Source organism: Acomys russatus, chromosome 26 (assembly GCF_903995435.1).
Source record: "Acomys russatus chromosome 26, mAcoRus1.1, whole genome shotgun sequence".
Classification (NCBI taxonomy): domain Eukaryota; kingdom Metazoa; phylum Chordata; class Mammalia; order Rodentia; family Muridae; genus Acomys; species Acomys russatus.
This window is the reverse complement of record NC_067162.1, coordinates 6081827-6107914: the sequence shown is the minus strand read 5'-3', so window position 1 is coordinate 6107914 and position 26088 is coordinate 6081827. Positions and strand designations below refer to the sequence as shown.

The following is a 26088-nucleotide window of genomic DNA, read 5'->3' as shown; positions in this document are numbered from 1 at the left end:
ACTTTGAAAGATAGGCAGTTATGAATATATATTTTCCCTTTTAGCCACAGGACATCTCTTTTGTACTAACATACTTCATTGAGAAAAAAATATCAGAAAGAGCCCAAAGCCCTGGATTTTAGTCCTGCCTCTGTGACTACAGACACTTAATTCATTCTTGACTTTTCCTTAGGTTATATGAGATCAACAAGTGTCCTCATGCTGTCTTCATGGAACTGGAGAATAGTATAAAGGGTTTGAACTTGGTTTACAAACTCTTAAGCGCCAGGCAAGTGGAGAAGTCAGTTCAGATCAGTAGTAACGTCTTCTTTGTGGTTGGTTGTTTGTTTTTCTGTAAAGGCCACATGCCAGATGTGTTGGCTTTGTGGATTCTAACAGGGACAGGAATCTCTTTAATCTGGCTGCTGTTTTCTCTCCTGTAATGTCCCACCCAAGTCTGTGTTCTCCTCCACTTGTCTCCTTGCTAGGACTCTTGCTCAGGTGGCTGACTCTGGGCTCTGTGTTCCTAGAGTCTTAACTCTTGAATTCTCAGGGTTTCTGTGAATTCTACTGCTACTGCTGCTAAGATTGGTTGTGTTGCCTCTGTCCTTTGCCCATGACAACAGGCAAGGAGTAGTTTTGCCCTCAGTTTTCATCCTGGTTCAAACCTCATCTCCCATCACTAGTTTTGTATCCCCAGGCCTTCTGCCCCCACTGACTTTGGCTTTGCCAGTCTTCTCTGCTACGGCAAGGACTAGACCAAGTACCTACTCTGACTTTACACATTAAGGCCTCAGCCTGGAAACCTGCCTCATCCTTCTTGAGCTTTTTCCTTCCCTCAGACTTAGTCCTGGCACTGACTACTTGGTGACTTGAACTCCTCAGGGAGAGTTAGCTCCTGCCATCATGACTGCTCCCTTAGCACCATGTGAGTTTGGGCTGTTGCTGATTTGCTTTGTTTGCTGAGCTCTTGAAGTACTAGGGCTGCGTTTCTTCCTAGGAAGGTGAAGTAGGTTGAGTAGGAACCTCCACAGGGCACATCCTAATCCTAGAACCTGGAAATGTGGAGTTTCGCAGTTAGTTCCATCATAGTAATTGGTTAGAACTGCTGTGAAGAGCTAAATAGAATGTTAAAGCTGATAGCTGTGTGTCGGTTACTGTTTCTCATCACTGAGCAAAACACCTGAAAGAAGTGATGTAGACGAGGAAAGCCTTGTTTGCTTCATTGTCCCAGAGGACTTCAGCACATTATGGTGGCAAAGACAGATGGTGGCGAGAGCAGATGCTGGCCTCCTCACATCACCCAGCCACACGGAAGCCGAGAGCTTGGGGCCAGAGGCAAAAAGAATCAACTGTCAAAGTTTCTCCTGTAGCAACTTCCTAAGATTGGCAGCAGTCAGGAACCAAGTAATTACACACACGAGCCATAGGGAACAGGTGGGATTTAGCCCAGAGCAGGCAGGAACACCTAGCACCATTTCAGTCATCATCCGTGTTTTGCTGTTGCTCTGATCACCCAAAGAATAGCATGTCCTCAGAAAAGAATGGCTGGGTAAAAATACACTTCTTGCCCATGAACTCTTGGTCTGCTGGTACTGGTAGTAATGGTGATAAGAATCATATGTAAGCCGGGTGTGGTGGCGCACGCCTTTAATCCCAGCACTCGGGAGGCAGAGGCAGGTGGATCGCTGTGAGTTTGAGGCCAGCCTGGTCTACAAAGTGAGTCCAGGATGGCCAAGGCTACACAGAGAAACCTTGTCTCGAAAAACCAAAATAAATAAATAAATCATGTGTAAAGTTATGCTGAAAGAAGCCTTTGAAGGTAGATTCCTCTTAATTAAAAAAAAAAGCATTTAAAATTATTTTATAAATCAGGTATGGTGGCACACGCCTTTAATCCCTGCACTCTTGAACGGTAGAGGCAGGCAGATCGCTGTGAGTTTGAAGCCAGCCTGGTCTACAGAGTGAGTTCCAGGACAGCCAGAGCTATACAGAGAAATCCTGTCTTGAAAAAAATTCGAAAGTAAAAATTGACTTTATTAGTATGGGTGTTTTGCTGGCATTTAAGCCTGTGTACTTGCATGCAGTGCTCTTGGAAGCCAGAAGAGGACATCAAATCCTCTGGAACTGGCGTTACAGACATCTGTGAGCTTCCATGTGGGTGCTAGGAGTTGAGCCCAGGTCTTCTGGAAGAGCAGCCAGTACTCCTAACTGCTGAGCTACCTCTCTGGCCCCTAAAGTATTTATTTTTAAATTACACATTGTGTGTATATGTGCAAGTGAGTGCAGGTGTCCACAGAGGCTAAAAAAGGCATCAGAGCCCCCGAAGCTAGACTTATAGTCATAGTGAGCTACCTGTGTGGGTGCTAGGAGTGAGACCTGGGTCCTCTGTATGAGCAGTGTGTGCTCTTAACTACTGAGCCATTGTCCCAGCCCCTGTGGTGTTTTGCTGTTTTAAATGTATAAGCAGTAGTGATGGATGTTTAATACTTTTTACACATTTTTAAAGAAGTGTCCTTTTATCACAATATTTTCTCCAAGACTGCGTCTTCTAGAAAAGCCAGAAGTTACACACATGAAGTCTGACCGGCGCGGCTGCCTAACCATGAGCTGAACACCGACAACACTAGACATGCTGAGGTGGAGGAAAAGCCACAGGGCCTCACCCCACACAAAGAACTACAGGCAACTGAGGGATGCTGGGAGTGGGAGAAACAGTCTGCCAGGGAAGAGCGCACAGATGGGTTAATCCAACGCCAAGTGGTCAGCTCGGAGAACATACACATAAGTGACATTGAACAGACTTAGCCGGTCATATTTAGGAACATGTGTGTATATACATATAAGTATGCAACAATTAATGGAAAAAGAGGCCATGATTTTGAAAGAGCAAGGATGTGTATATGGAAGGGTTCGGGATGAGGAAAGGGAAGGGGGAAATGATGTAATCTCAAAAATAAATTAATTTACATTTAGAATAAGATTATTTTATATAAACAAATTATAATACTTTTGTATTAGTCAGGGTTCTGTAGAGTAATAGAACTTATAAAATAATGAAATGAATCTCTACCTATGAGATTCTACATATATGATTTTAGAATGTCCAGGCTGTAGTTCAGCTAATCCAGCAATCTGAGAATCCAGTAGTTGTTCAGTCCACGAGGTTGATGGCTCCGCTTGTCTTTAGTATACCCTGGAATCCTGGAGAAGGAGGCTTTCCCACCAGTGAAGGAATGGGTTTGCTAGCAAAGCGAGAGCCACAGAGAGGAGCCAAGAGGGAGGGCGTTCTTCTTCCGTGCCCTTCATATAGGCTGCCAGCAGAAGGTGTGGCCCAGATTAGATGTGAGTTTTCCCACCTCAGAAGATCTGGATTAAACATTTATCTCCCCAGCTCAACGGATTAGAAGTGGGTCTTCCCACTTCAAATTATTTAATTAAGAAAAAAGATCCTCACAGGTGTGCCCAGTCATTTGGGTGTGGTTAATTCCAGACGTAGTCAAGTTGACAACCAAGAATGGCCATCGCAACCTTTCTCAAAACAGGAAAAAGATTGTTGCCTTAGAAAAATCAGAGCAGCTCTAATTCTAAAAATTAAAAACTTTAACCCATTTCTTCTTTCCTCCTAATAGAATGTTTGCTATTAACTGAAATAAATTTCATATTCATTGGCCTCCAAGTACCATTTAGAGAAAGTACCTTAGAACAATAAAGTAACTCAATGAACCACAAAGTGTAAGGGACCCAATGCTTAAGCCGGGCCGATTCTGTACAGCTGTACTTCCTGGCTTTCCCTGGAAGCAGGGCGTGTGGCCTAGCGTTCTAGTGTGTTACAAGTTGATAAAATAACAGCAAGGCCCAATGCTGACTACCCAGGCTCCTCACAGCAATCAAGGCATTCGATCCTTACAACCACACTGCTCTTACTTGTTCTCTTTACTCCCGAACCCAAAGTCAGGACAGCAAAAGTGAGCTGCCATGGCTCATAACTTTTAATACACGTCAGCTTTCTTTAATATGATGGGAAGGAGTTGAGCGAATCTGAAAAGGCTTTTACCTGGTGCTGTGGTGGTTCAGACCTGAGCGTGCTCACCTGCCGCGGCCGCTGTGAGGCACGCTGAGCGAGCGCTGGGTGCTTCTGACCGTCTTTGACATACACTGCTCTGCTCACCTCACAGCCTACGCAGCTCACTTCACATTAAGCCTTATTGTTGCTGATTGTGTGCTTATGTCAGATTATTCAGGGTGCCTCTCTGAGTACATGCGTGGACCTAAACTTGCGCCTCAAGTGCCGCACTCCTAATCACACTTCTTATGCAGAGAATGAATAAGAGGCCAGCATCAGAGGGAATCTTCTGAAAGAATCCTTTGTGCACGCCTCAGAATCGGGTATGTTGACCTGAAGAAATCAATTAAGATGAATGCAAGGGAAAAAAAAATGGCAGAAAATATCTACTCCAATGAGATTTTGTATATTACTTTTTATATTTATTATTACTGTGTGTGCACACTCATGTACGTGACGCAGCACATAGAGGTAGGATAGCCTTTGGAAGTCAAGTCTTCCTGTTGTGGGTCCTAGGAATGGTTGTTAGTTGGATGTAGCAAGCACTTTTTACAAAGGTCTTGTGTTGGTTTTGTTTGCAGGACAATTTTAATGTAAATTCCATTTATAATAAAGTAGTTTCATGTTCTGGGTTATTCTGAGTACTAACTGTGGCCAATGGAGTCTTTTCCTAAATTTTACTCTTGTCAGGTTCCTGTTGCTGAGATAAAACACCCTGAGCACAAGCAACGTGGGGAGGACGGGCCTAGGGCTTGCAGGGTCTCACCTGCCCTGCCCACAGGGTGTCAGGGCAGGGAGGCTGAGACGGAGCAGAGACCATGGAGGAACGCTGTTGGCTGCCTTTTTCAGTGCTCCAGAGTGGATTCTCACAGTCCTAATCTGGTCCTGGGAATCCTGGAGGAGACCTGGAGAGCTGCTGATCTTCACTGTGCACTTAAACCTCGAAAAAGATGCCTCTAATCTTGGCCAGAGTAGCTCAGTAGCCAAGTAGATGAACACACCAGTGAGATGAGGACAAGCAAGCAAAAGCCAAAACCATCTTTTCCCATGTCAGTGTGGGCTGCCACCAGATTTAGGGTGGGTCTTCCTGTTTCAAATAAACTGGTTAAGAAAATCTCTCACAGGGGGAGCCCAACAGACTGGGCTTTAGTTGGTTCTAGATGTAGTCAAGCTGACAACCAAAATTAGTCATTACCTATATTATTCATGTCTTAGGATGCAGGAATGCCGTGGTCTCTTAGTTTTACTACTTCAGTGTCTTGTCTGTTGAACTCAAGAATATCTTTTTTCTCCTCCTAGTGAGTTCATAAATCATACTAAGTCAGAACGTATCCAGTTACAAACAAAATGAGCATTCCCACGCTGCTACTGCGTCCTTCCCGACGTTTGCCAAACAGCCTGTCAAGAGTGCCTTCCCCACGTCTCCACTCCATCCTCCACTCAGGTCGTCCTGCATCAGGGGCACCGAGCGCTCTGCCGCAGGCGTTAGGACACCATTGTACTAAGTGGCTGCTGCTGTCCGACGGCTTAAGGAGAACGTTATGTGTCCAGGCTACCTTGAAGGGCCACACAGAAGGACTTTCTGATAAAGAGCAAAGATTTGTGGATAAACTTTATACAGGTTTAGTCCAAGGACAGAGAGCTTGCCTAGCGGAGGCCATAACTCTTGTGGAATCAGCTCACGCCAAGAAGAAGGAGCTAGCCCAGACGCTTCTTCAGAGAGTCCTGGCCCACCAGCGTGAGCAAGAACGCCTGAACCAAGGAAAGCCCCGCACGTTCCGAGTAGGTCGGTTTTCTTTTCTGCTTGTTCAGTAAGTGTTTTTCTAAATTCTGTCTTCTTTTAAAATACATCCAAGTACTGTGAGATCAAATAGAGATTTCTGTCCTTGATATGTGGATGGAATATAAACACTGTTTTATAAGTATTAATCTTCATATATGGTAAAATGACCATGACCATTTAAAGCAAGCCTGTGCGCCCAGGCAGAGTGAAAGTTGTGTTGTGGCAAGAACAGCAAAACAGATTCCAGAGCAGAACTACTCAGGGAATGACGTGTTAGCCTGTGTGCCCTTCCTTCGGCAGTCCTCATGTGATAGGCTGGGGCGGGGGGTGGTCTCTGTTCTGTGCCGCATCCGTGGTTGCTTCTCCTAGCCACAATGAATTCTGCCTCTTTGGTATTTCATTAGTCTGTCTGTACACGAGCCTCACCTTTTCTTTCTATCTTTTTTTGGTTTTTCGAGACAGAGTTTCTCTGTGTAGCCTTGGCTGTCCTGGATTCACTTTGTAGACCAGGCTGGCCTCGAACTCACAGCAATCCACCTGCCTCTGCTTCCCGAGTGCTGAGATTAAAGACGTGCACCACCACTGCCCTGCACCTTTTCTTTAGTCTTGCTATGTCACATCCTCCTGCCTCAGCCTCTTGAATGCTGGGATTTCAAACCTTTCCTGTGACTCTAGCCTCTCACGTCGCACTGAGATACTTTTTATTAAGCTTCTAGGAGTTGTTCAAAGCCTCTCCATACTGTGATTTTTAAAGGAACAATATCACTTACTGTCTTACTTAAATGTTCACTTGACTCTTTGGGCTATTTTACTTTGTCCTAAGACTGTGAGTAAGCTTGTTATATTTTGAAACCATGCAACATTTGAGCAGCAGGAATTAAGCAAGGCAGTTTGGGCAGAAAGAGAGTGTCCCACAGAAGTGAAACAGGTGTTTTGAATCAACTCTTCTGCTCACAACAGCTTGAGATGGTGGGACAGTGCAGGGAGCTTGTGGGCAATGAGTAGATACATATAAGCACTGGCATTGTACTAGAGGGTGTCGTAGTGTGCTGGTGTCACAGAGGATCAAACCTCTCCTCTTTATAGGGATGGATAGGAGTGCTTTAAAGGTGGTCCCACACATAGGTCTCCAACCAGCCTTTATACCAGTCCACGGATTTCACAGTCCTTCCTCTACCTGCGAGGGGGGACTTTCATGTTGATGGTGCCATGCTAGATCTTAGCGTCTTTATGTGTTGTAGACAGAATAGCAAACCCCAAGGAGACACCCAGCATGTCAAAGTGTGTACTTATGCTTGGCTTTAGAGAACCCTTGAAGAGTTCCAGGGATTTGTTTGCTTAGCAACTCACACACACCTTCTCAGGGCGTTCTGGATATTCTACCCTGATTAGGCCAGATAAACTCGTCTTCAGTTATTTTATCATTATTATAAATAAAAGCAGCACAGATTTACTCAGCATCTATAAAGGTGCTTAAAATGGAAACCTGCCATGAATAGTAAGTAGTAAGGGCCTAAGCCTGCCATACACTGCATAGACTCTTGAAGATTGTTAAATGCCCACATTGAATATTCTTTATTGACTGGGAACAGCTCTCATGGCATGTAGTATATGGGACACTGTACTAAACATTATCTCATCTAATGCTTAAAACAACATGCAAAGACCCATATTATTTAATGCAGCAACTACTGCACTGAGGAGAATGCTGAAGACAGCACCAGGAGAGGGTCGGCACAGTACAGACCACAGACTTGCCGGAAACAGCACATGAGATGCACTGGCAGCTCAGGGTTTGCCCCTTACCTGCCATGCCCGACTGTCTCTCTACGTAGGGGCTTCCTGCTTTTCTGAACACAAGTTCCTTTGTTGTTGTTTTGTTTTTTTCAGATTTCTTTTTATTGGGGATTTTGAAGTTATGAGTGAGAAGGAGGAAAAATATTAGTGTAGGAAATTACTTTCTCAGTCACTGGCAATTTCTGAAGTAGTGGATTGTTTTTCTAATGGGCAGAAGCCCAAGTGGGGCAAGTGGAATAATCCGCTACTGTGATGGGAGGAGGGCAGGTGAGGGAGGTCTGCACAAAGGGGAACTCTTGCTTTGATTGGCAGAGGTGAACTTTATAAATTTGGATTTGTTTCCTCTCTATCTGACTGTTACTCAGGAGTTGATAAAGAGATGATTTTCACCCACTGCTTTATGCATGTTAAACTGTGATTTTTCATAAACTAGAGGAAACTAGTCATGGTGCTGATTGTACTTATGGGAGACCTGTAAGTTCTTAAGGCACAAAGACCAGGCCCTGCCCTACAGAAAAACAGCAACAAAACCCCCAAAAGACCAAGACTAGGCCATCCCCCCACCCCCTAAATAAAGCCCCACCTCCTGCTCAGTTCTCTGCTGCTTGCCACCCTCCTGTGTTTTCCCCTCCCAATACATCTCTTGTGTGAGGTTTGTTGTGTGTGTGACTTTGGGGTAGTCCTTGGCTCCCGATGCCAGGATACCTTTCCATCTGAGCTGTAACACTTACATGACCTCTTTCCACTATAGGACTGTCTGGGCCCCCTGGTGCAGGAAAATCAACCTTTATAGAATATTTTGGGAAAATGCTGACTGAGAGAGGGCACAGATTATCAGTGCTTGCTGTGGACCCATCTTCTTGCACCAGTGGCGGTGAGTACAGCCGACTTTTTAACTGGACAGCTGGTGGGAGCTGGTAGTTGGGTGACCTCTACCCAGCTGGTTTGGTCTCATGAAAAGAGCCATTTCTGTTCTGCAGAGTGAGGTGGGAACTCTGAGACTTAGTTAGGACGTGCTGAGTTCCACAGAGAAGGCCAGCTTGTGGGTGGCTTTGCGGATACTCAGGTCAGAGGTGCCAGGAGTTGAGGCTGCTCAAATGGCCCAGCCCGTTTCAGCCCTTGGGTGGCCACGCCTGAGGCCAGGCCCTTCTGCCGTCTCTGTTCCGCCAGCAGGCCTTGCCTCTCTGTTGCTATCTTCACAGTGTGGCAGCATCTCTTCAATTAAGCTTGAGGGAAAAAAGTACAATTGTTTATAGCTTGTCATCTGTCTATTCCATGTCCAGTGAAGCAGAAGGCTCTAGAAGGGCTGTGTAACTTAACTGCTGTTCCCCTGCAGCCCTCTGCAGAACATGCTGCACTGCACAGTGTTCAGCAATCATGTGCTGATGTGAGGTCATGCCGTCACTCAACATTTAATTTGCAGCTCATCAGAGACAAAATGAATATAAACTTAGCTCCCTAAGGACCATTTAAAGAAAACATATAAAGCCTTTCCTATAAATACCCAGGAACTGTTTTTCCTCCCTTTCTGTCTTTGTGAGTTAAGCTGCTCAGATCCCAGCCATTCCCTGCCTGGGTACTGGAGTGCCTTCTGGAGGTGAGGGACCAGCACAACAGGGACCATGGCAACAGGTGAAAAGGACACGATGCTCTTGGCCTTGCCCATATTTATGTCTCACGAGGGAAGCAGGCAGTGCAAGGAGTCACACTGTAGTGTGTGCTCTGAGGGATAAATAATAGATATTTAGTAAAAGTGCTTGGCTTGTATGCTGTGGTATTCTGCAGGCAGTAATCATGTGAAAGGCCTGAGGTCATAGAGAAGTAGATGACAATTCTAGTTACCCTTCATTGACAACATGGCCCAGAGAAGTCATCGGGGTTGGCCCACTGTAATAATAAAGGAAGGGATACTGAAATGGGGAAGAGAAAAAGTGTAGATGAAGTTACATTCAAGTTCGAAGATTAAAGCCTTGTCAGTTTGTTGTTTAGTTTATTTACTGTTTAAGAACTTTGCTAAGTGAGCCTGCCACACACCTTTAATCCCAGAACTCCAGAGGCAGCGGCAGGCAGATTTCTGAATTTGAGGCCAGCTTGGTCTATAGAGCAAGTTTCAGGACAGCCAGGGTTACACAAAGAAACCCTGTCTTCAAAAGCCAAACCTACCAACCACCCAAAGGAACTTTGCTAAATGAAAATTAATGAAGGGTTTTCATAAATGGTCCTAATTTTCATACAAGGGAGAATGTCATTTCCTCTCCACATTCATCATCTAGAATATTTTCCATAGGAAAATAAAACAATAGCTTGAAATAGTAATTAATAACAGAACATTAATGTATATTGGCAAGATAGCACTGAATTCAAGTGTGAACAGCATTAGTTTCTTCATCTGCCTTCGTGCTTTAGATTTATAAGCCTTCTTGTGATAGCACTGAGACCACCTTGGGGTCTACAGCTAACAGATGGGACGTTACAAGTGTGGTCGGATCCCTAGAGTAATGTGTAGCTACAGTAGATTGTGCACTTCCAGAGCGATGATTTCACACATAAAAATATTTTAGGAAAAAGTTTCATGTGAAGTGAATAAGGTAATTGAGATATATGGTAGGCATGTCCCCTAGAATTAGTACCTATTAGAAGGCTCTAATGTGGACTAATAAAAGAAAAGCACATACCTTTAAGGAACATTTCAGTCTTTAACATCTCATGTGGTAAGGAAAAGCCCTTATGTACGGTGTAAATATTCAGGTAAGAATATCCCCACTCCTCATATGGAACTATGTGGCAAAAAGAAGTTAGTGGGCTGGAGAGATGGCTCAGTAGTTAAGAGCACTGACTGTTCTTGCAGAGGACCTGGGTTCAGTTCCCAGTATCTATACAAGCACCTGTAACCCTGATTCTAGGAGGACAAGAGGCGAGCACCTCCAGCCTCCAAGGGCACCTGCACTTGTGCACGCATACTCACACGCAGATATACACATATACATGTAATTAAGAATAATAAAACCTAAAGCTGGGCATGGTGTGGTAGCGCATGCCTTTAATCCCAGCACTCAGGAAGCAGAAGCAGAAGCATTGCTGTGAGTTCGAGGCCAGCCTGGTCTACGAAGTGAGTCTAGGACAACCATGACTTCACAAGAGAAACCCTGTCTCGAAATACTAATATTAATACTACTAATGATAATAAAAGCTAATTTTTTTAATTACAAAAAAAGCAAAGTCAGAAAAGGTAATAATGGTTTCAGGGCTTAATTCTCTGCAAATTTTCAAGTCTTGATGTTTGCTCAAATATGACAATTAAATAAAAAATACACAATCAATCCATTCCCTGGGTACTAGCTGACTCCCCACTGTAACCACTTTGCTTAGCCTCAGTGTACAGTAGGCTTAGGATGAGGTGCATAGGCAAGAACTCCAGTGTGAGAACAGACGGTTGGAGGGGAACTTAGTAATGTGAGCCACACCTGAGGCTGGGGAGAAATGCCGTAAGGCATGCCCCTTGCAATGCACTGATTGGTAAGTGGCCCTTACAGCTCTTCCCTCATTGTAAAATGTGTGTGTTTTAGGGTCCCTCTTAGGTGATAAAACCCGGATGATTGAGCTATCAAGAGATATGAATGCATACATCAGGCCATCTCCTACCAGTGGGACTTTAGGAGGCGTGACAAGGACCACAAATGAAGCTATTCTGTTGTGTGAAGCAGGGGGCTATGACATCATTCTTATCGAAACTGTAGGTGAGTGTGATACTCTCTCATAAAAATAGTGTGGTATTATAATGAATGCTATTTAAAGATGAATACAACTGAGTTCGTTTAGTTCATTCAGCAGATGTGTAGTGTAATTACGTACAAGGCATGGCCCACAGGCAAGGTGAGGATGTGGGCTGTGCTCCCTGCTTGCAGGAGCCTTCCTATAAAGTGTGAAAGTGAGCCGTGCGTCTGCATAGCTGATGCGCAAGTTGACATGTTCTATGTGCCAGAGGATGGCAAGCACTAGCATGACCTTGAGAAGCAAAGCAGCACTCCTTAAGCACACTTCACGCCCACGGCATTCATTAAGAGACTCGGGGCCGCTGGGAACTTGGGATTATGAGGCTGTCTGTTCCATCCTTAGCACATGTGCAATTGAAAGCATAGAAAGGAGACCACCAAGCAGTTCGCATTCTTGTGGAGAGACAATGTTTGGTTTAGTTTGTGATGAATGCATATGACACAGCCCAAACCAGTGTTTGGGGGATTTAAGAAGACGTCCTGAGGGCAGAGGGTGGAGCTCATAGTAAGAGGAACCGGGGATTCGCACAGATGCTGAGTGAGAGCGTGTGACTCAGTCAGAGAAATGCAGCATTGCTGGCAAAGAGAGGAGCTCGGAGCAGTGGCCAGGATCAGGTTTTCCTTACATGTCCGGCCAAAGAGTTTTTATTTTCTCTAGAGGGAGAGGGAAGGCAGAAGAAGGGAAGCCGCAGGTGCATGTGGAGGGAACCCCGCAGCAGAGCAAGAGTGACTGGAAGATGTAGTGGCGGAGGGAGGCAGCTAGACCATGTGCCAGTCAAAGAAAGAAACGCACACAGAGTTCTACATCTAGTGAGATCCGGGCCTAGAGAGGAGGCGATGGGTTAAGAAGCAGTGGCAGGAAGTCAGCAGGACTTTATTGCTGATTAAATATAAGAGATGAGGAAGGAAGAAAGACATGGAAAAGGGCAGGAAGGAGAAGGCGCATGATAGGAGTCAGTCATCAGGACACCGCTGTGACATGCTTGTTAGGTGTCAGGTGACACTGTTTTAGAAGACTGGGCAATAGATGCAGACCTAACGGTATCAACGTGGCTCATAGTTTTGTACTGTTACAAATTTATTTGGTTTAGGTTAAATGAAGGAAAATGGGGGATAAAAAAGGAAACTAGCCACATTGGTTTGCTAGGATTGTTGTCATAATGTGGCCTGGGTGGCTTAGACCACAGACATCTGCCTCCTCAAGAGTTCTGGAAGCTGGAACTCAAGGGTCCAGCAGCAGCAGCAGGGTAGTTTTCTGCGCTCTTTTCCTTTGTTTGCAGATGGCCTCCTTTTTGCTGTGCCCTCACATGACTGCTTCTCAGGCATATTTACCCTGGTGTCTCCTCTTCCTGCAAGGGCATCGTCCCATTGGCTTATTGCCCCACTCTCATGCCTCCTTAGAGCCCATCTCCTTACAGTCACCCTGAGGGCTGGGGTTCCACAGCGGACTTGAGGGGAAGACAGGCCTAATTTAGCCCCTAACAGTAGTCCAAGCCAGCCTTAGGGAGTGCCCCATTTAAGTCTGAATGGGGGAAGAGTTACCTCAGTGATGGCAGGAGAGGCAGGAGAGGTGATTCAAAAGCCAAGCATGCTGTCTCAAAGTTGTATTCTGCTGCTTGTCCAGAGACTCAGTAACAGTGACTCAGATAAGAGGCAGATTGCTGTCCTGGAAGTAAGGGAGCCCCAGGGCAGGTGGTTAAGGACAAGTGTCCCACAGCTGCACTCCCCGGAGTGCCCCAGCATCGCTCTGCATCTTTCACACTTAGTTTGTGTCCTCAAAGTTCCCCATGATTGGAAGGTGGGTAATGACGCTCTGACCGTCCCACCTGGGTTCCAGATAGAAGGAAGGAGAGGGAGTATGAAATGTGAGGTGGGGATAGAAGAGGGGCACCCAGCTGGCCTAGCCTTCTTCAGAGAACTTGCCTGGGAGCCCCGTCTACTGGGCTTTTCTTTCACTCACTGCTCATCTGCCTGAAAAGAGACCTTGGAATGTGGGCCCAACTTGGTACACTGACGCTCTAAGCTGAGGGCAGGAAACGAAAAGATAGAAATAAGCACCAAAAGTCTATACCACAAAAAGAAAGAGTTTCCAGGTGAGGGTCTGAGCTAGGGATATGGGTCAAAACGTAGACAGCGAGCATCCACTAACTTTTCCAAGCTGGGCGTGGTGGCACACACCTGTAATCCCAGCACTCCGGAGGTGAAGGCAGGCAGATCTCTGTGAGTTCGAGGCCAGCCTGGTCTATAAAGTGGTCCAGGATAGCCGAGGCTACATAGAGAAATTCTGTCTCGAAAAACAAAACAACAAAAAGTTTCCCAAAAATTTGACCATAAAGAGAAAGTAAGAAATATGGTTGAAGAAGCTGTGAAAATTTTGTTTCTTTCTCTCTCTCTTTCTCTCTTCCTTCCTTTTCTCCTTCTCTCCTGCCCCCTCCCCCATTGTTTGTTCCGTTCTGGGTGTTTTTGGTTTTGAATTGGGTTGGGCTTGATTTCAAGGAGGAGTGAGAGTTCAGGAAAGGGGATGGAATGGAGTACTGCTCACATTGAAACTGCAGAGTGGGCGCCTCCCTAAGGCTGTGTTGGCATCTGTTTGTCCACAGAGTGGGGTGGGGGAAAGCTGGGATGTACTTCCTTAGTTTCCTCTGTGATGTGGCTGCCACAGTGAAAATCCATGGAGGAAACTGACAGAAGACATTTAGGAATTGGCTTAAAATTTATTTTATTGTGTGTATAGGTTTTTGCCTTATGTATGTCTGCGTACTACATGTGTTCCTGGTGCTCACAGAAGCCAGAAGAGGGTGTTGTATCCCCTGGAACTAGAGTTGTGAGCCACTAGGTGGTGTTAAGAACAGAACTGGGTCCTCTGCAAAAGCAGCAAGTGCTTTTAACCTCTGAGCCATCTCTCCAGCTCCCTAGGGGGGAGTGGCTTATGAGACCCTTCAGTGGTACTTGTCTGCAATGAAGAGATCTCTCCAAGCATGCTTAAAGAGGAGATAATTGGGGGTTTGCGGAGTGGGAATAAAGGTGAAAAGGCATAAAGAGATGGACATATTTGGTAGACATGCTTTAGGACTAGAATCAGTGTTCAAGCCACTTGCTGATGAAGGAGAAGCCAAGAGAAAGCTTCAGGGTAGCAGAGAATGGAAGTCTATAAGGTTTCCATGCAAAGCTTTGGTCAAGCGAGCAAAGGACGGCGTGTCAGCAACTTAGTCAAAAGCATGAAGATGAGGAATTGAATGAGGTAGAATGCAGATGAGCCAGTAACTTTGAAGAAAGAATAAGAAGTGAATATTTTCAATAAAGTTGTGATTTAAAATTCTAGGTGTGGGGCAGTCGGAGTTTGCTGTTGCTGACATGGTTGACATGTTTGTTTTATTGCTGCCACCAGCAGGAGGGGATGAGCTGCAGGTAATGGCTTCCGCGTCCCCACTCTCAGGTTACAGCTCAGAAGTGCAAGTGTGCAGTGTGGTGGTGTAAAATAACTTGAAGACAGTGTATGAAGAACAGATTCTCTCTTCATGTTTTTTTCTCAACTGACAATAATAAAAGATGTGACTCTGAGCTATTCATACAACTTAAACTTCTTCCTGTTCAGCATGGAAGAGACTGGAATCGAGGGAGGGCTTTGGCCCAGAGGGACCACAGCATCAAGTGTGTTTGTAGAACACTTGGCTCAAAAAGAATCCATGCAGTATCACTGTGTAGTTTACACACTGTGTAAGAGGCTAGCACTCCCTCAGCCCGTCATCTCCTCGTTAGCCAGCTCAAATTTTCATGGTATCCATCCAGTTTAGACACCAGCTGGGTTTCCAGGCCATGTGTACCATTGAGGAACTGGCTACAAAGCTGACAGTTCCCGCTTTCTCTCAGGTTCAATAATTCATTAGAATAACTCACAAAATTTCAAGAAGGTTCTGTAATCATAGCTTTATGACAAAGGCTAGCCCAGTGAAGAATAAACACCCGATACTGGGATACACCCACCCCAAGAAGTCTGTGTGGGTGTGTGGGGTCTCTATGTGTGCAATGGGTGGGGATTCTGTGTGGGTGGGAGGGGGACAGATACACCTTGATCATGTGAAAAGGTCCATTTGTTAAAATGGTAGATCCTTTTTTGGCTCTGGTGGGCATTACCCAGGGGACTAAGGTATTAGATGCTCAGCAGTCACCAGAGGACCCTAAGCCAGTGGCCGTGGAGTTAATTGTCTCTTGTTGATGAAGAACAAGGGGTAAGCATGTGGACATTGAGTTTATCGAGGAGAAAGACCTCTAGAGTGGGAGGCGTTGTCCCAGGAGAGGGGTGTGTCCCCTCATGCTGTTTAGTGGCCTTTTCTGGGACGTAAGCTGGGAAGTGACTAGGAGCTGAGGTACATTCTTCTGAGACTCGTCATCCTTTGGCACATCATGAGCCAAACCAGTGAGGGGCCCCCACACTGTTGTGTGTCCCCTTGACTCAGGTGGAGACAGTTAAACTTTGCTCATCCAATCCAGGCAGTGGTCATATGTCACTGTCACCTTGATTTATTCTCTCACTTTGCCTTACCTACTTAGTGGGCTACTGATCAAATCATTTCCCTTCCCTGTACTTGGGCTACTTGAGTAGCTTGTAATTTACCATTGTTCCTACTTCCTGTGAACTGGGCAGCTGCCTTTTACTTCCATGAGCTGCTGTGAGCTGCCTCCTGCCACCGTCAGGTTTTGTCTTGATCATCTATTTACTCAACATCTGGATATATTTCATGAAATTAGTCTCTAAATTTGGAAGGGATATTACAGATGACTTTCATAATACCAAGAGCTGGTACATCTAGGTAATTTTTGTCAAATAATTTTTATTCCTGGCACATGGAACTTAGGAAGATACAGAAAAACTGTATAGAGTGTGAGTTTGAAATTACAGCATCTACTGGTTGTCTTGTTCTCATTCTAGTCGAGAGTAAACGGGATGTCTCTGGTAAACACGCTCTCCTGTTCTCTCTAGGGCATCAAAAGGGGTATAATTGAGATGGCAGATCTGGTAGTTATAACTAAAGCTGATGGAGACTTGGTCGTGCCAGCCCGCAGGATCCAAGCAGAGTACGTGAGTGCCCTGAAGTTGCTCCGCAGGCGCTCAGAAGTCTGGAGACCAAAGGTTGGCTTGTACACCTTTCTGTTTTTCACAGAGTAGCCTGTGCACCGTAGGAGAGAGGGTGCAGGGCTAGGCCGGACACACGATGAGCCTTTGCTTCAGTGTAAACACTACACTTTGAAAATATGACAAAGCCAAAGTTTGTAGCACTGATTTTAAATATAATATTTCAACCACACCATGTCAAAAGCTAGAGTGAGGTAGCAGATAAGACTGCTCAACACTTGGTGTAAACCATTTGAGAGTAATAGGAGGCCCATCCTGAGAGGAACTGTCCTTAAGGTTAGGGAGCACTTAATGGTTTGATCATGTTAGGATCTGGGCAGCAGAGCAAAGGCTTGGGATGTGATGCTTCCAGCCACAGGATTTTCAGTAAGCTAAGGAAAGGAAGAAAAATGATGTAGGAAGAAGCAATGCAGTCCGCTGACGCTGGCAGCCTCTCTGTAGGAGGACGCCATGTTGGGACAGAGTAAGCCATGGTCAGCATGAGAGCAGTGGGCTCTTTCTTACTGCTGCCTTCTCCAGTGACTCCTGTGTGGGGCCAACGCCATCTTGTCCATGGAGGTGCTGGCTGCTTACTCAGCCTTGCACTGACTAGACAGGGAATGGAGCTCTTTTTCGCTTGGCTTCACTCAGGCCTCAGGGAGCCGTCCCTCCCATTGCCTCTGCTCATCCCATGAGCAGATGAGTCCCCTGGGATTATCTGAGCCGCCCTAAGTTAAAATAACTGTCTGGGCTGAAGAGTTAGGCCTTAGATTGATGTCTTCCTTCTGCCACACCATTGGTCTTCTGAGGCGCTTGCTGCTATGTTTGCCAGCATGTTTGCTTTCACAGAGCAGTGACGCCTCATTTTGGTCTTTCATCTGTTTCCACCACCTGTAAGAATTAATTGGCAGATCTCAGATTTCCCATGAAATAACAATTCTGGTTCCGTCTTCTCAACAGGTAATGCGCATTTCTGCCAGAAGTGGAGAGGGCATCAGTGAAGTGTGGGATGCAATGAGAGAATTTCAAGACCTGATGCTGAGCAGCGGGGAGCTGGTCACCAAGAGGCAGAAGCAGCAGAAAGTCTGGATGTGGAAGCTCATCCAGGAGAACGCCTTGGAGCACTTCAGGACCCATCCCAGCATCCGAGAGCAGCTGCCTCTGATGGAGAGAAAGGTCGTCAGCGGGGCCCTCTCCCCAGGACTAGCAGCAGACTTACTGTTGAAAGCTTTTAAAAGCACACACTAATAAATTTTTCCTGCACCATCATATTATAAAGTTTCCTCGAGCACTTAATATCTAAAATATCACCTGTGTGTTTATACTGGGATTCCTGTATCACGCCCCAGCTGACTTGTATGAACTGCTTGTGACCTTGAAGGTGGTTAGCTGTGGGTGGCATGGTTAGACACGCACCACACTGTGAGAGCCTGCTGTGTGGGGCTGGTCCCACTCCATCCTTTTCTTATGCCCTGGCATGCTGGCCTGCAGAGTAAGAGGTGGAGGGAGCTGAGGAGAAGAGGAAGGTGCACACATCAATTCTCACTTCCGCGAGCTGCTGGAGAAAATACAAGCCAGAATCACCACATTTCTGAAAACTTATTGAGGCCAGAACAGCACACATCAGTTTTCTTAGAATTGAGGGTTTTGATTGGCATTTAGTGTACCAGACTATTCCAAGAATTTCTGAAGTGGCCGTGTGTACTTGTAACAAAGCAGCTGGAATGATGCGAATCCAGTTTTTAAGCTCCACTTGCCTGGACTTTGCTCTCTGTGACAGTAGAAAGGAAACATCAGCTACAGATGTGGCCCCCAAGCTCCCTAGAGACTCGGGGAGAGTGAAGACAGGCCAGGCCAGGCCAACTCGATTTGAAAATTAAGAGCTGTTTCTAGTCTTTTCTTGGCCAGGTTGCATCACATTGGATCTACTTTCTCTCTCTCTCTCTCTCTCTCTCTCTCTCTCTCATTGGATCTACTTTCTCTCTCTCTCTCTCTCTCTCTCTCTTCTCTCTCGTCTCCTCTCTCTCTCTCTTCTCTCTTTTCCTCTCTCTCTCCTCTCTCTCTCTCTCTCTCTCTCTCTCTCTCTCTCTCTCTCTCTCTCTCTCTCTGTGTGTGTGTGTATAGACATATTGTATACTTGCATGTGGTAATAATAGGTCATCATTGAGTATGTTTGCATGTGTCCTATTGCTGGCTAGTTTTGTTTTTCTTTTTGTTTTTTTTTTTTTTTTTGAGATAGGTTCTTACTGCGTATCCCTATCCAGCCTTGATTTCACTATGTTGACCCAGCTTCCTTACCTTCCTCGTCCTCCTCAGTATTGGGATTAAAGGTGTGCACCATGATGCCTAGCTTATCCACACCATCATCATCATCATCATTATTATTTTAGAAAATGTCCTTGAATCTGGAACTCAGCAATTCAGCTAGCCCCATCAGCCTCTCCAGCCCCACCACCATCGACAGCTTTCCAGGGGAGTCTTATGGGCACAAAGCATGATGCTCAACTTCTGGTTCGGTGCTGAGGCAGGCCCTTAAGCTTGCGCAGCAATCTCCTTCCCAACTGGGCCATGTCCCTGCCTGCTAGGTGGACTTTTTCCTTGGTGCTGACCAGCAAGTCAGGTCTGAAAGAGGAAGCTCACCGAAGGGACTAAGAACCTGGGCTCAGGGTTACCTTGTATGTGTAACCAGACCAGGCCAACCTCTCTGAGCCTGAACGTGGAACCTAACTCTGTTCGGCTTCGGTTTCCGACCTGGCAAGATGAGGTTGCTGTACAGCCTTATGGAGTTGGTGAGGATTAAATTATTCAGGAAAATCATTTCACCATGATGGCATATAGGAAATATTGCTTGCTCCTTTTATTATACTAAAGTTGTGGATCCCCAAAGCTACATAAACCTTATTTATAATTTAAATTTCTCCGTGGTTTTATTACTGCCATCATGCTCTCATGATATTTTATGATTGTCTTTAAAACCCTGTCTCTGCTTAATTCTTTGAATATCTTAAACTATTTGACGGTAGTTATAACTATATGCATTTGGGTAAAATATTTCCAGTCATAAAAAAATTCTCCCAAACAAAATACTCTTCTGGAATACCCTTCTAGAAGTTCTAAGCACACTACTTTTTTGGATTCTTTAGGATATTTTACATAGTTTGTCTGCTTTATTGGTTTCTACCCAAAATCAGGAGATTTTCTTCACTTGAGAAGAAGAAAACTGCGTGTTTAGAAACATTCAGAAAAAACATGTCATAGTTTCCCTTAATAAGCTACAGTAGGGAGTAACAACCTGCACTTGTGGTAGTGTCAGCATGGATGAGGTGCCTGCTGCACTGCAAAGAAAGGAAGGGGAGCATGCTTTGTCAGCACTGAATTTAGCAATGTGGTTGTTCTCCTTTTGAACTCCTTTTAAATGACATATATGTAGTTATAAAAATACAAGAAAAGCCTCTGCCCTCCTCCTGTGGCTGTTGCCATGGGCTGTGATAGACTGATCTCTAAGGTATTTTTCTCCTCCTCCTTCCCCTTCTCCTCTCCCTCCTCCTCCTTCCCCTCCTCCTCCTCCTCCTCCTCTCAAATCTGTGCTCCATTTTGCTAAGCTCAATGACCCTTTCCCTTTGCTCCCAGCAGTGGTTCAATAGTGCTAGGCCTTCTGGCTCTGTCAAAAGCGGAGGTTTTGACTCAGCTGCGTGTTGATGTAACAGTCAGCTCTGTCATGAAGCAGACAAAATGCGTTAGGGAAGTTAGTTCTCCGTGTTTACCAGCTCCTCCCCTTCTGTGAAAGTCCAGTAACAGTCGCTGCTTTGCAGAAACTGAAGTGGCTGGCACTCAATAGCGGCAGGCAGTGCTCTCAGGATTGCTCATAGACATTTGTTGACACACCCCCCCCTCCACCCCACAGACCATCCCTTTCAGATGGACCAGATTGTTAACCGCCCCATTCCTCAGTTTCCCCACTGTTAAATGGAACTGCCAGGAGTGTAGCCAACTGTCCGACCAGTCACTTGTACTCACCCCACAGTTCCAGCAACTCCCACTCTCACAGGAACTAATACAGTGCTGTCAACCCAGAGCTGTTGGGGAGCACGTGGACATAGCATTAGAATGAGTAGAAGTTACCTTGTAGGATGGCTAAACATAACTACGAGGGTGGGAGAGATGGTTACGGGTTCTTGTTCTTGCAGAGGACCTGGGCTCAGTTCCCAGCATCCACAGGGTGGCTTATAAACATCCGTAAGTTCTCATCTGATGCTTTCTTCTGACCTATTAAGGCACCAGGCACACTCATAGTACATACACATACATGCAGCCAGAACACATGTGCATACATTTTTAAAACAATAAAAGGGGGAGAAACCTGGGCATAGTGGTTTCTACCCTTAATCCTAGGACTTGGGAAGCAGAAGCTGGGAGATGATAAGGCAAAATAGAATATTAGAAAACCACGGGAAAATATCAAAATATGCTACATACAAGTTGTGGAGGAAAAGAGAGGGAACCCATTTCTGAAATTCCTGTTTAAATTAAATGATTTTGGTTTTGGAGACAAGGTCTCTGTAGCCTGGTCTGGCCTCAAGCCCGCAAACTTCTTGTCCTTGTCCATGGAGTGCTGCCACCATGCCTGGCTTTAAAGTGGATGTTTGATTTTTTTTTCAAGACAGGGTTTCTTTGTGTAAGTACTTACATAATTCAGGGATAGTACCAGAATCATGAGCAAGACGAACACTCACCAAACATTAGTGGCATGTTTAATAAAATATAAATAGCATAAAACTTGTGCTGGATATGATAGGGTTATTTGTGAGCATAAGATGTAGATGACGTGAGTTGACGTACATGAATGTTTTGTCCTGAATGTGTGGTAGTGTAAAGATTTTGTTTGCCACTTTAGCTTCCTGAAGGAATGAAGGAATAGGCCAGAAATTCTTCTGCTCTTAGCAAGATCAAGTGTTTAATGTTATTTCTACCTTACAGGGAAGTAATCATGTGACGACATCACCAAAAGTGTAGGTTCTATAGAGCACTATTGAGAAGAATGATAAAGCCACTCCTCAGTCTCATCCTGTACCTTGTTCTGTGTGGGATGTGGGGGTGGGGGGAGGGTGGGGGTGGAGTGGGGCTGGGGGGGATTTAAGGGATTAACTTCCCTTTAGAATAAAGTCACATCAGCAGGTGTAGTGGTTTGAATGAGAATGGCTCCCATCGGCTCATTTGAGTGGCCGTTACCAGGGAGTGGAACTGTTTGGGAAGAATTAGGAGGTGTGGCCTTGTTGAAGGAGGCGTGTCACTGGGGTTGGGCTTTGAGGTTTCCAAAGCCCACACCAGTCCCAGTCTCTCTGTGACTGCTGCTGCCTGTGGATCAGGATGGAAAGCTCTTAGCTACTTCTCCAACCCCATGCCTGCCTGCCTGCTGCCTGCTGCTCTTTTCCTGCCAAGATAATCATGAACCAACTCTCTGAAACTGTAAGCAAGCCTCCCAAATTAAATGTTTCTTTTATAGGAATTGCTTTGGTCTCCATGCCTCTTCACAGCAATAGAACAGTAGCTAAGATGAAGGCAGTTTTGCTCCTCAATATTTCTATATGAACCTCTCTGCTCTCTGCCCCACAATACCACAAATACACGTTAACTCTCACAAAGAATGCTCAGCGGCTGGCAGTCTTTAATTATCTAATAGGTTCACCTTAGGTTAAACCATGAGCTACCCTAAAACAATAACACCCCCATTTTACAAAAGAAGAAATTGAACGTCAGTGGTAATAGGAAATAAGTCTCAAGGCACTGGTCCTAAAAGTGATGCATGATCTATACTCTACTCCAATAGCAGTGTTTTAGAAGTTGTAAGCACTTCATGAACTCTATTTTATTCTTTCTATAAGTCAGTCCAGTGACAGAGATCTGCATTTATAGACACTTTCATGGTACAGAGCAGATAAGACTACATAATTCAAATGGGAAGGGCCTTGGAGTTTTCATTTCTAAGTCCCGTCTTCTTTAACTTACTGTCCGTCCTCTTTGCTATTTTGCAGAAGAGTCCCTTGAGGTATTTCTCTGTTGACTTTCTGCTTATGCTGGACGATAACACTTTAGGTGTTAAGAACCAGCCCTGAACAAAATAAAAGCCCATTCCATCAGCTTCTATATCACATAGGCATCTTGGCTGGGAATGAGACATGTACCCACCCATGCCAGCCTCCAGAACACAGAGCCCACCCACGGAGAAGGGCGGGAGGCCCACCAGCCTCCAGAACACAGACCCCACCCACGGAGAAGGGCGGGAGGCCCGCCAACCTCCAGAACACAGACTCTGTGAGGACTCTCCTTCTCATCTGGTTCTGCATCCCGCCTCCAGTTCCTTGGTTCCTCCCCTGCGGCTCCATGTGAGGCAACCTGAAGTCCCCAGAAGAAGAAGGACTTCCGTAGCTCCACAGATTCGAGTCTGAAGGATTCAAGGAAGTACTCAGATTGATTTACCTGCCGGGTTTCAGGTCTCTACAGGGTGTGGGGCTTCTATGAGTGACGGGAAACACTTGAAGTTGGGAAAAGATCAGTTTCCACACTAAGTGGATTGGTAGTCACAGAGAGAAGCAGGACGCCAGGCAGACAGAACTAATGTTAGAACTGATGCTTTAATTCTGTTTTGAACAAGTGACTTAGAGTAGATGGTTTGGGCTGTCTTGCAGTGAACATGCCGGGAGCTGGGGATTTAGTTCAATTATAGTGCTGCCCTACCGTGTACAGGCTTCTGCACTGAAAAGCAATGTGTTTGTAATGAAAATGCTTAATGATTGATAGCATACCAACGAAATAGAGTTTATACAGTCAGCTGTCACGTGTTCTAACTGGTATGGCCACAGCATTCTTGGTTACTGGGAAGTTTCTTTCTGACCCAGTTTCAAAGGCTACTTATTTTTTTTCCCTTCTTACTAATAATCATTTACCTTTCCTTATAGTGAAGACACATTTGACAATAGGAAATGACCAGTAATCTAAAGCGGAATAGTTCAATAAATCATGCTACCTTTTTTAGTACAAATTGTTATCGCTAGAACTTTAATAGGTTTTAATCCAGGCATGGTGGCACATGCCTTTAATCCCAGCACTTGGGAGGCAAATGCAGGTTGATCCCTGTGAGTTCAAGGCCAGCCTGGTCTACAAAGTGAGTCAAGTCAGCCAAAGCTACACAGAGAAACTCTGTCTCAAAAAACAAAACAAAACAACAACAACGACAACAAAAAAGATTTTAAAATTATTTTACCCCAACCCTGTTTATACAATTGAGGGAGCTGTGACTCAGGCAGGGCAATGAACTACACCCACAAATCTTTTGTCTGCATGGTTCATTGTTCAGGACAAGTAAAGAAAAGATGGATTTATTTGTAATATGGTGAATCTCACAAAGTCATAAAGACAGAAGTCAAAGTTCAGCCTTCAGGATGTGGAGGAAGCGAGACCTGTGTTTTAAATCATGACACGTGAAGCTTTTGAAAAGGCTGGCTCCTTTCTGAAGAGAAAAGCTGTAGTTTGCATCAGAAAATGTTTCCTGAAGGCTCACGTACCATAGGCTTGGTTGTGTTGGGAGCAGTGGTTCTCAACGTCTGGGTCTCAACCCGTTGACCCTTTCACAGGAGTCGCCTAAGAGCACTGGAAAACACAGATACTTACATTATGATTCCTAACAGTAGCAAAGTTACCGTTATGAAGTGTCGATAAAGATAATTTGATGTTTGGGGGTTACCACGGCATGAGGAACTGTAATAAAGAGTCAGAATTAGGGAGGTTGAGAGTCATTGCTTCAGAGCATGGGGCACCATTTGCCTTTGAAGAGTGTATTGGGAGCCCCCACTCTTTTTCGTGTTCTCTCCCCGCCCCCTCTCCTTCCTGGATAGAAAGGGAGTGACTTTGCTCAAGCACACATTTCTGCTCTATTATTATGTACATCACCCCAGGCCTAAAAGCCGCAAGGCTTAGTGACCGTCGACAATTCATTTAAGTTGATTTCTCAGATACATTTTTATCTCAGCTCCTATTACCTGTAAATATGTTCCCATTTCAACCCTTAACCATAAATATCCTGAAAGGTAAGAGGAAAGCAGTGTGGACAGACAAAGCAACCATCAGAACCAGATTCAGACATGACAGAGAAGTCAGAGTGATCAAACAGGGAATTTAAAATCGTTGTGACTAATACGTTAAAGAGTTTAGTGGAGAAAAATAAACAGCACTTAAGCAGAGAAATTGGACTCCATGAAGCACTCAAGAAAAAAATGCTACGAATAAAACGCTAGCAAAAAATGAAGACTGCCTTTGATAGGCTCATCCACAGGCTAGCATGGCCAAGAACTGGGGTCAGGGAGCCTGAAAACTGGTCACTTGGAAACTTTATAAATTAAAATGAAACATAAAAAAGATGACAAGGCAGAATAGAACATTTAAGAACTATGGAAAAATATCAAAATATGCTGTACACAAGTTGTGGATTCCTAGAAGAAGGAGGAGGAGGAGGAGGAGGAGGAGGAGGAGGAAAAGAATAAAAAAAAAATGAAATAATAATGCTTTGGGATAAGCCAAGGCTAATGACAGACATCAAACCACAGATCCAGGAGCTAAGCAAGATAACTTAGAAGAACACTAGACAAGACAAAAATCAAACAGACAAAACATAAGCCAAAAATATCCCCACATGCCGCCACATCACATTCAAACTGCAGAAGCCACACCTGCAAGAATGGAGTCAGTGCTTGTGTGGGATCACACTGCCTCTGTCACGGCTTCTAGCTCCTCTTTTTTCTGCACCATTTTGGACTTGGCTCAGTCCTAAACGATTTTCATGTAGACTGTCAAAGACCCAGCAAGCTACGATTTACATTTTTGTTTCCAGATTTTAAATTCTTAATAGAAATCTGACTGGCTTGGTCAACTTTGGGAGGCAACAGAGTCACGGAGGAAGACTAAAGACAGGTGGCTCAGAACCAAGATGGCACCTCAGTCTTAGCTGGGTGTGGAAGACATTTAGTATGAATACGGTTCCTGTTTATTAATCAGGAGAGGTTTGCAAGGCTCTTTTTCCTGAGGTCTGTGAGTAGACCAGGCAGCGTTGCTTGCTCTCACCCTGAACAAATTACTTGGAAGATGAAAGAAGGATTTATTTAAGTACTAAGTGTTTTTCAATGTTTTCAACACTCTCTCCATTGGACAGTGCTGTATTTTGAATATGAGTGTCCCCTCTCATAGACTCACATGTCTGAACACTTTGTCCCAGCTGATGACGCTGTTCGGGAAGGCTATGAAACTGTTAGGAGATGGAGTCTTGGTACAGGAAGTGCTTTACTGCTGCAGGCAGACTTGGAGGTTTTCTAGCTAGGCCCTGCTGTGCTCCCTCTGAGTCCTGCGCATGGATGTGAAGTGATCAGCGAGGGTCCTGCACCTGCCACGTGACTTCCCTGACAGTTTCCGTGTCTTCCCGCCATGGTGGACTTTACTCCTCTGAAACCCTAAGTCAAAACAAACTCTTTTTCTGCTACTCCGTGGTGTCGGCTTCCCCCTCAGGGTGCCAGGCTGCTTGTGCGCTGAG

The 26088-nt window shown here is 45.2% G+C and overlaps 1 protein-coding gene across 2 annotated transcripts; it reads left to right on the top strand.

Moving 5' to 3' along the window:
* Positions 1-5355: 5355 nt before the first annotated feature.
* Positions 5356-17873, top strand: Mmaa (metabolism of cobalamin associated A). Of its 2 annotated transcripts, XM_051168970.1 has the most exons (6): positions 5356-5831; positions 8377-8499; positions 11192-11362; positions 14721-14806; positions 16380-16529; positions 17472-17873. In XM_051168970.1, the coding sequence occupies exons 1-6, from the start codon at positions 5393-5395 to the stop codon at positions 17757-17759; spliced, it is 1257 nt and encodes a 418-aa protein (XP_051024927.1). In that variant the 5' UTR covers positions 5356-5392; the 3' UTR covers positions 17760-17873. The 2 variants fall into 2 exon arrangements, with proteins under 2 accessions (XP_051024927.1, XP_051024926.1); XM_051168969.1 differs by lacking the exon at positions 16380-16529.
* The last annotated feature ends 8215 nt before the right edge of the window (positions 17874-26088 follow it).